At 48.1% G+C, this 12,782-nt stretch overlaps 1 protein-coding gene across 3 annotated transcripts in view; it reads right to left on the reverse strand.

Annotated features, from left to right (window-relative positions):
• PYGL (glycogen phosphorylase L) overlaps positions 1-12,782 on the reverse strand; it is a 51,555-nt gene that overhangs the window by 14,041 nt on the left and 24,732 nt on the right. For all 3 annotated transcript variants that reach the window (XM_078608496.1, XM_078608494.1, XM_078608497.1), the window contains 3 exons: positions 8,289-8,400; positions 2,312-2,394; positions 1,350-1,481 (listed from right to left, as the gene is read on the reverse strand). In XM_078608496.1, the coding sequence (XP_078464622.1) occupies positions 1,350-1,481; positions 2,312-2,394; positions 8,289-8,400 (327 nt within the window). The remainder of the gene's footprint in view (positions 1-1,349; positions 1,482-2,311; positions 2,395-8,288; positions 8,401-12,782) is intronic.

A 12,782-nucleotide genomic window follows, 5' to 3' on the forward strand; every position in this document is an offset into this window, starting at 1 on the left:
CGTCGAGGTCACCATCTCCTGACTTATGGTCAGGGTATGATGGGAAGTAGAGAAAGTTGATTAATTTCCATCTGTACAAGTGTAATGTGAGGATATATCCGGCTCACTGACGTATCACAACTCGTCATGATGATTGGCTCTGCCGGTCCTGGTTTATAGCCAATGGGGGGAAGCCTAGGGGCGTGGCCCTGACGTAATGGAAAGGTGACAGCTATAAGGAGAGGATTGGTTCTGCTGGCTTTGGCCACAGCCAATAGGGAGATGAGTAGGGGCGTGGTCCCGGGAGCCTACGAGGGAGCCTGGAAAATTCCATGGAGGCTAACCAGGATTGGTGGAAACGTACCATGTGACCCGGGTATTAAATAGGGGTGGAGACTAACGACACGTGGTCAGAACGGGAACGAATGGAGGAAGGGGCCACGCGTGAGCGGGGCTCCGGGTTGCCACGTGGCAGTGCGTCTCTATCTATCCCTCTCACGCTGTCTGTCAGCAGCGGGAAGGAAATCTATAATGCAAGTTGAATAAAAGACCGGATTCCAGAAGTCGCCTCAACGACCTTTATTACACAAGGATTGAGAGTCGCTCCCCCACGCTCCACATCTATAAACACCGATTCGTGGAGTTGGCCAAACAACCCAGGGCTCCAACGCCAACCACGCTACACAGACTCACAGAGACCCGTAGACTTCCGCAGGCTAACATAGAACCTAAAGACTAACATCGGACCCATAGAATAACATATGACCCAGTGGCTTAACGATCGAGTGTACAGACGGTGAAACTGCACTGGGTGCTCATCGGCCAGAAGGTGTTAGGCGCCAGGCTATGAAGGGTGAGGGGGGGTGATATCGGACAGGGGAGGGGGGCCCATGTCATTCCTTGTACCAGGCCCATAGCCAACGATGCTCCGGCCACTGTGGTGCACGCAGCAAGGTTCCGACATGACGATGCAGCTGCGGCTGCGTTCCGCAAGTCGAGCCATCGAACAAATAACAGTCACCGCATCGCGCGGCGCTTTCGGACGCGCTTCTGCGTCCGTCTGGAACGCTCTTCCTTCCGATATTAGGAGGCCGCTGGGAGCGATGCACTGTTAAATCATCATCTAGATTGAAAACCAATTTCTTGGAAAACCGCTTCGTGCGTTTAATTTGTTGTCCCCCCCGCAGCTCTGATTAGCGCCGTTTTCTTTGAGTACGGTGCGAAATAAGTTTAACATACAAATACACAATGCGTGTATGTTCAAATGGCATTGAAGAGCAGAGGGCCCCTCTGCGTGCAATGCAAAAGTCGCGAGTTCAGCACGCGGTGGGGGGGTTGGTGTGGGGGTCAGGCCGCGCAGTGGCGCTTGCCTTGTCAGGGAAGGCGTCGAACGTCGTCCTGGTTCCGGATTTGCACGCCTTGTAGCGGCGGATGATGTCCTGCAGCGTCGCCGCCACCACAAAGTACTCCTGCTTCAGCCGCAGCTCCTTGCCCTCGAAGAACTGCGGTCGGGGGAAAAACAATGGGGAGCGAGGTTCTGAAATATCCCTCCCCCCCCCCCGCCAGCGTCTCTGTCCACCCGACAGCAGAGGTACAACGGGTCGGGGCACGGTTTGTCGATCGAGCGGCAGGTCCACGTGCGGTTGGGGTAAATTGTGGGACACAACCAACCTCTTCAGAGACGCTTGGCAAGCGTGAAAGAGTCGTAGGTCAGTCTCCTTCGTTTGAGCGGGAAATCACTTTGACTTTTAAATTTGACCTCTATTATTATTGTCATTTTGAGATGTTGCAATACAATCCAATTTACGCGTTTATAGCGGCATCTCGATGCAACCGTATCTCCAGATGCTTCAGTGGGGGGGGGGCATGACGATATGTGCTTTACGTCACGTAAACACAAATGGGGGCTGGGGGGGGTCTTAAGTGTTGACTCCAATAAGAGCAGCAGCAGCAGCGTCTCAACCACACAGACATCAGGAGCAGGAGCCGAGAAACGAAACTAAACTGATAAAACTATTTTTTTTATTTGACCAGTTAAGGCCCGCTCTAAGCTGTGTTCTTTCTTTTCAGAAGCGACCTGGCCACAAATGACAGCTCAACAAGGTGGATTATCACGTGGAAATTTATAGCAGCCAAATCCTCGTGACCACGGGAAAAGACACACGCAAATTCCAAATATACAGCAGCAGGCGCCAGGGTCGGGATCGAACCCACGACCGCCTGCATATCAGGCGAGGGTGATAGCATCGCCACTTGCGGCGCCCCTGGAGAAGGAGCGATCTCCCACGAAGGTTGACACCGTGGGCCTCTGCGAGGAGGCCTCCATACGTACGTTGTCGTTGGGGTAGAGCACGCGGGAGATGTTCTCAGCGAGATTACGGTCGAGCACGGCCTGGATGTAGTCCCCGACGTTGACTGCGGTGCGGCGAGAGAAACGAAAGGGCGGCAAACAGCTCGGTCGGTCAGTTTGTGTTTAGTTTGGTTGTCCTTCCCTCCCCGCACCTCCGATTTATGCACGGTTGGCTACTTACGGTGCGAAAGAAGTTCAACATACATACATTTCGGGGAAAGGCCCAATGGGCATGCCGGACAACGCAGCCGGTATGATTTGAAGTGACGAGCGGGCGCGCACTCGCAGAGCTGGGCAGCACATTCGTGTAAAATCACAAAACAAATTGAAAATAGCTTTGCACCTACTAATAAGGTTTTTCCCCTTTTTTCTGGCAACAAAACTGACACCTTTTGAAAGGAATCATGCTTACATTAACCACAATACCTGCAGTCAAATGCAAACAAACTGAACTGTGCGCCTTTTGGCGTCATCTGGTCGAACACCATATGAGACTAGGCTCCAAAGAAAGCTGTCTCTGGTGTGGACCAATCAGTTTCAAAGACAATGCATAAATGATCAGAGTATTGTTTTTTGTTTGCATTTGACTGCAAGTATTGTGGTTAATGTAAGCATGATTCCTTGCAAAAGGTGTCAGTTTTGTTTCCATAAAAAAGGGGAAAACCCCTATTAGTATATTTTGGTACTGGCAAAGGAGGTCCAATGATGTATCTGAACCAATGTCACAAAGAGGCATTGTTGGTTTGTGTTGAATTTGACTGCTCAGTTGCCGATCCCCACAGCTCAAGTGAATAATACGAATCATTAACTTCACGTGTCAAGGCCTCTCCCAACGCCGTGTCTGCCCATGGGAAAGTTGGCCCATGCTGAATGAGGGCAACCTGTGTTCAGGACTGATTCATCAGCTCGTCAGGCTAGAGCCTGCCTAGTGCTTAGTAGGGAGACTGCCATGCATACAAAATGTGGCAAAGGAGATCCCATGATGTAGCTTTGCAGCTGCTCCACGTCAGTCACGGCAGTTACACCGCAGTGAAAACAATAGCGCTAAACTGCCCTTGAAAATAAGTTGAAAAAAATGTTTCATTATCAAATCTTCATGAAATGCTTGTCAGGTAAACACAAGACACACACAGCTGAGATGTGCATTTACAAGAGGTGTTTCATTTATGGGCCATGTGTTCTTTTGAATCCGTGGCGTGAATATGCAAATGAGAACAGACGTCTAAAAGAATCTTATTTTTCGATTTAAAGCTTTCGTGACTGCAGGGATTCATCTTCTTGGTTCTTTCGGTAAAGTCACGTAGAATGGAAATAATAAAATAATAAAAATAAAACATAATAAAATAATTCTCACGACGTTTCGACCACAACGCAAGCAGCCGTCTTCAGGTGGAGAACAGGTCTGTCGAGAAGGCAGACATAATAAGGCAGAGTCTGCCTTCTCGACAGACCTGTTCTCCACCTGAAGACGGCTGCTTGCGTTGTGGCCGAAACGTCGTGAGAATTATTTTATTATGTTTTATTTTTATTATTTTATTATTTTCCTTCTACGTGACTTTACCGAAAGAACCAAGAAGATGAATCTTATTTTTGTAGTGGCATTCATCTTGCAGCAGATTGTTTCTGGCTAAAGTCGACGGTGATGATGAATTTATTGTTGTAACATACTTTCGTTGGCGAAGCAAATTATAATTATCAAATCATAATCATCATCATCGTCGTCATCTTCCAGCAGTCAGAAAAATTAATACCACCTGGTGAAAAGTCAATAGTTACTCTATGGAAAGACTTAGTCCCAGCCATAAAAACGTGTAATTTCCACCACTTCCTCTGGAACAGAAACAGGGATGAGCACCAACGCAGCGTTCACTTGAGCACGGGAAAACTCTAATGACTTTTAAATAAATCGTGCGCGTGACATTTGCCGTTAAATATTGAAATCCGGCCACAACCTAGGAGGGCCCTTTGGTGAAAGTGCCGAGACTCATTTGTATTCCGAATTTGTATTCCAAATGAGCCAAAAATCACCGCTGAAAAGGCCAGATTATTCAAGGAGTTGTCAGGTCTAAGGGCCAGACAGACGGAATATTTGCCCATCACGAGGCTGGTGATCATTCAACTAAAGATGTCCTGCAGTCAGTGCCCTTGGCAGGAAGGACGTTTAGGCGTAACTTGCTGATCCCGTTGCCCGACTAAGCAGCCTGTTCCAAGTGACCAATGCGATTACGGTAATTCAATTTGCCACCGAATAGAAAGCATCCAATCAAAATATCTCCGCTGCAAGAAGACAGCGGGAAAGGCTACGCCGTCACGGCACGGCTATCTAAGTACAAGTATCAACCCTAATCCTATTGTCAATCCACTGCTGGATGAGAGCCTCCCCACGCTGTGTGGGTCGTGGTGATTATATCAGTATGCTTCGCCGCTCTGGCGAGTGCTGGTTGGTAAAGGTGGTACCTAGCACCCATAATCCTGAGCTCACGCTCCGACGCCAAATGCGCAGGGAGCATAGATGCAGCACCAAAAATATATCGCACAACGATGGACTTTGTTGAGCCAACTCTGCTGCCCACAACGTAACGGTTACGGATAAATAGCAGAAGCCTGAAAACCACGCGGCTAAACGTCGACGTAAACAAGTTCAATAGCTCCAATAAGGGGCAGGGGAGTGGAGCAAGAGGTCATGCGGAACGACCCTTGTTGACCTCCGACCCTGCAACATATCGGACAGCAGCCAATCACTGCCTCTGATGCTGACCGGGCCCCATCACTTTTTACCCCCCGGCCCCCCGATCCAACCGCACCAATGACCCTTTGTACCCCCCCACCCCCCGCCCCCCGACGACCTCCGACCTTTAGCGTTGCCTCGCTTCTATTTCCCGGCAAAATTACAGCCAGTGACAAGTTTATCCCTTGGCCTTGTCAATCGTCCTTGCGGAACAAAACTGCGAGCCTAGGGAGATAAAAAAAATGAAAGGTTAATCGGCTCTTGCGCTGCTTTGTCCGGCTCGCCGTCAGAAATAGCACCCGTGCTGCATTTTTAATACCCCTGCTATTGGTATCGCACGTTTATTTTTTCTTATTTGTGAACTTTGCTTGGCTGCAGCACTGCTTAGGTAATTGCTGCACACGATGCGATGAATAAATGAAAATATTTAGCCGTTCCATTCCCTAATGCTTGCCGGGACGAGCGAGTGGACCCATATGCCGGATTGGAGGATGTCCTTCCAGGGCAAAATTGTCGCAGGGCATTCATCTACGTGTGCCTCGTTTTGAAGTTACCGCACAAAAAATAATCGCATTTAATTAATTAGATAATAATTGATTCATATATATTTTACTGTGTATTACCCAATCAACCAAAATGTGCCCGATCTCATCAGATCTCGCAAGCCAAGCTGGTTTGACCCACTCGACTCCAGCGACGGATTGACAAAAAGGGGACTGTGTACGCACGCACGAAGCATTCCCGTGCACCTTTGGATGGCAACGCAAAATCCACGCCGAGTATCGTTTTCGCTTACAGATATTGCGTCGTAGATGTTTTTATTTGCTTCTATTTTGGGCTCAATGGAACAAACTGTTGCGGGGCGCTTTTAGCAATCTGGAGTCATTTAAGGCCGTATTACATTTCCTGCTGGTAATGGGATCGCAGCAGATTCGACGCAAGTCAATGGGGAAATGTGTGCACGACGTGGAGCGGCAACGCGTGGGGAGGAAGAGGAGGCGGGGGGGGGGCGGGCTTGGAGATCCTTGCCATCAACAACGTTGTGCAAACATTGCATCACGGCAAAGCAAAGCGGGGTTGCTTGTGCAGGAGAAATGTGATGATGGGCCGTGGAAGGTGGACGAGCATGGGGCAGGGGGGCAAGGGGAGAGGGGAATTTGTTGAGTAGGAGAAAATGTGCAGGGGATGACAAGGGGAGTGATGTGACCGGGAAAATGAATTCAGAAGAAAGGGAGAGAAGCAGGCGAGCAGACATCCAAGCAGACAAGCAGGGCAGGGCAAGGCAGGCATGATGAATGGGCAGACGGACAAATTGACATATGGATGGACAGAGACACAGACAGGCAGGCCGATATGCAGATAGAGTGTCAAATGGAGAGACAGAGAGACTGAGAACGCAACAAACAGACAAGCAAGCAAGCAGCCAGACAGAAACAGGAAGATAGACAGAGGGACTTGCAAGCAGATGAACAGGAAGGCAGGCAGACTGATGAATGAATGGACAGAGAGACAGGCAGATTGGCAGCCAGAAGCAAAGATAATGACAAATATAGAGGCAGACGGGCAAGGAAGCCGGGCAGAGCTGTCAGGCCCAGCTGGATGGGGGGGGGCACACGGAGAGAAGCACAAAAAGAGGCAGAAATGTGAAAAAAAAGTTGAGGCGCTGCGAGACAAAGGAACTGGCGGTGATTACGAAAGAGACAATGGTGGGAGAGAGAGAGAACAAAAGACGGGAATTAACAGGGACAGACCCACGGAGAGAGGGAAGGGAGAATAAATAAGAGTATCATAAGATAAAGAAGTATTTCGATTTAAAGCTTTCGTGACTGCAGGGATTCATCTTCTTGGTTCTTTCGGTAAGGTCACGTAGAAGGGAAATAATGAAATAATAAAAATAAAACATAATAAAATACAATTCTCACAACGTTTCGGCCACAACGCAAGCAGCCGAAACGTCGTGAGAATTGTATTTGATAAATTTGTATTTTTATTATTTTATTATTTCCCTTCTATGTGACCTTACCGAAAGAACCAAGAAGATAAAGAAGTATGTCACCAGAAAAGCTGATTCAAAAACGGATTCCTGCGCTCACGACGCGTGCATCCCATCTGTATGCCAGCTACAGCGGTGGCAAGGGTGGTTTTGTGAACTGGGCGATGAACCTGGCCAGCCTGGGTTCGAATCCCAACCACGGCCAACATCAGAGACCGATGCCTAAACAGGTCCCGGGCTCTCCATTAAGCCGCCCGCACTGACGATAATGGAGAAGTATGGTCAAACAATTCCCATTATCCACCTGGCGTAGGTAGGTGGCCATCAAAGCAAAAGGCCGACAAAAATGTGTTTAACGTTGGATGTGCCTGTAGCTTCGTTTGTGAATTTGTTCTGTGACCGAACTGGATGTTCATCGGCCAGAGGTGATTTGAGCCGCAGGGAATTACATTTTTAGCTTTCATTTACCTTTGAATTATGTTTGGGCAATACGTTCGACTCCTTGTGCAGTGTTTTTGTTTTCGTCCCGTTTGCCGTTTGCCGTTTACTTCATTGCTGTATGTTATTTGTTTGTTTTTGCTGTTGTTATTTTGTAAACCAGAGCCATCTTGGTCTCTTAAGTACTCAACCGGTGAAGCAAAATAAAAATGTAACACGGAATGACTCTATAAAAATAAATATGCCCTCTGTTTCTGTCCAGCTTCTTGAGATGTGATGTGGTTGCATTTAGACACTACAGAGATCCAAAGAGTTCATTATTATTTTATATACTACATGTAATCCCTTTACATAATCCCTGCCACTGCTAGAGAGTATCTATTCACCGCATTGGCAATAAAACAATACTCAATTCTTTAATTGAATCACGTACACTGAAGACATTTTGGTGAATCCGATAGGCCATGTGATCGTGGCAGTTATCCGACCATACTTCACCACGCTGGTCAATGCGGGTTGGTGTTGGTGGGGGAGCATGGACATTGGATCATCAAAGCCACAGCACAACAACGGATTGATTTTTCTGCATTGCCCTCCGAGTCAAATCGTGACCGTGAAAGAGATCGCAAGGGGGCGGAGGGAGGGAGGGAGGGGTAATCAATTGATGCCTAGAAAGCACAGGTGGTGTGACAATGCGGCACGGAAAGAAACGATAACAGGAAGACGGTGTGTCCGAGCGAGCGGGCGAGCGAGCGGGTGAGCGAGCGGGTGGGTGGAGGAGGTGACAGCGTGGCGCTCACAGTCCTGCAGGTTGAAGTCGTTGGGAGCTCGCGACGACCACAGACGCATGGTGTTCACCGTGTTGTTGCCGTAGCCCGGTACCGGTGTGTCATAGGGCATGGCAAGGACGACCTGCGGGGGGCGGGCGGGTAAGGTGGGAGGTTGGAAATCAATGAGACTGGCGGACGACCGTATGGATGGATGGGTGGATCGACAAACGGATTGGCGGACGGAAGGACGGGCAAACATGAAAATGGAAAGAATAAAGAGGATTCATATACGCATTCGTGCGCACACACGTCCACGCACACGCACGCACACACACACACGTCCACGCACACACACGCACACACACACACACACGTCCACGCACACACACGCACACACACGTCCACGCACACACACGCACACACACGTCCACGCACGTCCACACACACACACGTCCACGCACACACACGCACACACACGTCCACGCACACGCACGCACACACACACACACACGTCCACGCACACGCACGCACACACACACACACGTCCACGCACACGCACGTCCACACACACACACGCACACACACACACACGTCCACGCACACACACACACACGCGGCGTTCCCACTAAACTACGAGATCTCTTCACTGTCGACGATGACCGTTTCCGTTGATGTATCTAATCGAAATCTGCATTACGATTGCAAAATTGAACAGACTTGTGCAGTTGCTCTTCATACACAGAGCAAAAGGACGAGTTCACGCACGTGAACAAAGATTGAACTATTCACATCAGATAGAGGACCAGAGTTTACGAGAGAAGGCGGAATGCATCGCGGCGGACTGGACAACAACAACAACATTTACAGCCATTGTCATTGGGCTTCTCACACACTTTGTTTGTCGGGTTTCAATTCATCAGAAAAATACTTCATTGGAAACAGGCCCTGCACGGGTTCCAGGAAAATACATTTTTAAAACCATTATTTACCTTCCTTTTCTCCTGGGCCCATGACTGACTGCCTCTGCTCTCTCTCTGTGTAAAAAATACGTCTCGACACTGTATAACTCCAAATAGCATTACATCGTATCATTAAACTATTTTTTATTTTACCAGGTAAGGCCCACACATGATAGCTCAACGGAGTGGTGTATCATGTGGACATTTCTAGCAGCCAAATAGTCTCAAGGCAGGTTTTTAAATGTGGAGGGAAAAACCGGAGGACCCGGAGAAAAAACCACACGACCACGGGGAAGACGAGCAGATCTCAAATATTCAGGCATCGTGGTCAAGATCGAACCCACAACCTCCTGTATACCAGGCGAGGTAGTTAACATCTTGCCATCTGGTACCCAGGAGGGTCCTGCCAAGTTTACGCAGCAGAATTGTGCAATGATTGCTATGTGTACTCTAATCCCAATTGAGTAAAATGGAGGTGCCATTGTTACATTTCTTGGAAAACTCGGACCGTGAAGCCGGCAACGCAATGGCCTATTCTTGCAAATGACGTTCATTGCATATTTAGCATCCACTGTGAAGCAAACGGCACTTGAAATGATTACGGTTATTTAACTTCAGTTCAACGCGTAGGCTTTCGCGACCAATATTATTCATAATAAAGGTTTTTGGGTTAGATCGCGTAAGTATACATGCCCAATTACATCCGGCATCATCGAGCAAATCGCCCGATGATGCTGGATGTAATTACCAGCGAAACATCGTATTCAAATTGTAAATGTTGTGGATTTACTCTCCAGCACACCGGTGGGTTGAAGTACTAACTAACTGGCACGTTGTTTACGTGACAAACCTTACTGACTGTGTCGAGTGGTGGAGGGGTACGACCCATGTACACTTACGCGATCTAACCCAAAAAAAATCTTCATTATTAACCAGGGCAGCCTGCCGGATTCGAACCGGCAAACGCGTTGCCGCTGCGCCGCGTCACGTGACGACTTGTTTACGTTCCTCTTCCTGCCATCGCGGAAGCACAACTCAGCAGCAACGCCGCAAGTTACCGTCCGAGTGGGTGAGAAATCTGCACGCGCGTTGAACTGAAAGTGGGCCTTCGTGGATTTGAGGGCACATGAGGAAGCACGCTGACGTCAGTCGGAGGGCGAAGAATACGCATCCAACTTGAGTGTGTTTATCTTCTTGGTTCTTTCGGTAAAGTCACGTAGAAGGGAAATAATAAAATAATAAAAATAAAACATAATAAAATAATATTGATTACATTTTTTATTATTTCCCTTCTACGTGACTTTACCGAAAGAATCAAGAAAATGAATCCCTGCAGTCACGAAAGCTTTAAATCGAAATTACGTGTGTTTAGTTTGAATATTGGTAATGGACGACGGAATGAAACACGTCCACCGAGGAGATGGAGCAATGAACTCCGCGAGACGTGGCAGCGGCTTTCGAGAGGCCTCATCCAGCAGTGGATTGACCATGGCGGATGATAATGACGAAGAATGTACGGCCCTTTAAATCAATCCACCATGGAATGAGGGCCTTCCCCATACCGTGTGGGTCGTGGGGATTATTTGACCACACGTCATCACGCTGGTCAGTGGGGGGATAGCGAAGGCTAGGAGCATGGTACAGAAGAACAGGGCTGACAACGCGGCACTGCAGCAACCTAAAACACCAGTGTTTTTGTTTGTCTAATGCACGGTGGTCACCCGTTCAAGGACTAACTCGGCTTAACCACGCTTCAGCTTTCAAGATCTGTTGAGAATGAGCTCGGTTGATTTGGTCATCCGTGATGCACAACGTATACGCATTTACAATGATCACATTTAAACAAAGCGCAGGCAGGTCCACTATCCAGGTGGTCTCCTTCTCCCTAGGATTGTCTCTCGTATTACAAACACCAAACAAACCTACATCTACTCTATTTCCTCCCCCATCATGCAAACATCCCATGGCATTGAGCAGCCTGTTGAGCATGCAGCACTCTATCAATCCAAAATTGTAAATGTGCTTCCCATTTTGTGGGAGAAAATTGCCAATTACACCGAGCATTTGATGACTGCTGTGGCTTCCGGACACAATTCTACAATAATTATAATAATAAATGTCCTTTACTCCTCTGGGAAATCCTCACTCAAGTGTTTGTACTGAGTAGCAGAGAGAAATAGCTTGGCTTATTCAAATCAAAGTCAGTTGTCGACCATTTTTCAACACCGATTGTGTTGTTTTTTGTCGGAGCCACCACTGGCATTGTGCAAAGTGATTAATGCTTTGTTTTTACAGGAGAACATTGGTTATAACTGTCTTTGATTGGACGGAATCCATCATGCGCAGCTTACATTGCGTTCAAAACCGTTTCACTGCGTCAGAAATGCACGTATTTTGTACAAAATTCGCAATGTAATTGACAATTTTCTTCACACAGCACAGTTACAATTTGGATTTACAGAGCATCTGCATTCAACCCCATCTCAAGATGCCGCACAAAAAAACACAGCGAGCCAAGTGCATCGCAGGGACCGAGTAGGGGTCCCACTGCACCTATGTCCTCGACAAGGCCGGGCGGTAGCGCATTCGACGCCAGTTGCGGAAGTTCGTGGTTTGAACCCTGCAGGCTGCCCCTGGTTGCTACTCCGATGTGGTTTTAACCATAAAATACGACGTGCAAACGGCTTCACTGGGGATGTTAAAGAGCACGCCGTTGTGTACCGGTGTCACGGTCGAAATGAGCCGAATTTGGAGAATTACTCACAAAATGACTTCATTTGGAAAGGCATGGCAATTTCCGCTCCCGACTGGCAGATAAATGCACAAGCCGGTGCCGAATCATCTTGTGCTGCACAGGGACAACTGCCACTGGGGGTGGTGGGTCCCCTTCAAGGGGCTTTGAGTTGCTGAGACATGCAAGTGCCATATATAAATGCAAATAAAAACATTTGGAAGGACATACTGTATCTGTCAGCCTGATAGATGTTCCAAGGTATGTTGATGCAAAAAAGAAAAGCACTTATTCTAAGAAAAACAATAATTTGAAACCGACACGAAAAAATGTTTTCACGGGACGTTTGGTTGATTCCATTAATGCGTGCAATTGGCCAAACATTATGGCTTTTGTGAGAATGGTCACGGCAGCTTTGGCCCCGTGATTGAATCATGCGATAAAAGAGCCCTTGCCCGCGACTTCTCATTACACATCCTTTGACATGAACGCTGCTGGCCACGTGCAAAATTCATGTTGGGTTTATCAAGTCGAAATGAACACCCAAGGGTGAGCTTCCGTCACCATGAATGGAATCACTTCATATGGTGTGCCCAAAAAGGTACAAGGTGCAGCAGCCCCATGAAAGTCATTGCTCAGGCCACTTTTGGCAAAAGGGGCTACCCACGTCAAGCAAGCTCGAGAGAGTATCCTGGGGGTCTACTCCTCTACACTGACCAGTTGTGTCTTGGCAAGAGGTGGGAGGACCCACACTTTACCTCACCATGCGCGTGACCTACTGATTGTCTCCGCTGCGGTGTTTAACCGATTTATACCGTTGGGTGGACGGAGGCG

The sequence above is a fragment of the Lampetra planeri genome, chromosome 30 (assembly GCF_965212315.1).
Source record: "Lampetra planeri chromosome 30, kcLamPlan1.2.h2, whole genome shotgun sequence".
Lineage (NCBI taxonomy): Eukaryota > Metazoa > Chordata > Hyperoartia > Petromyzontiformes > Petromyzontidae > Lampetra > Lampetra planeri.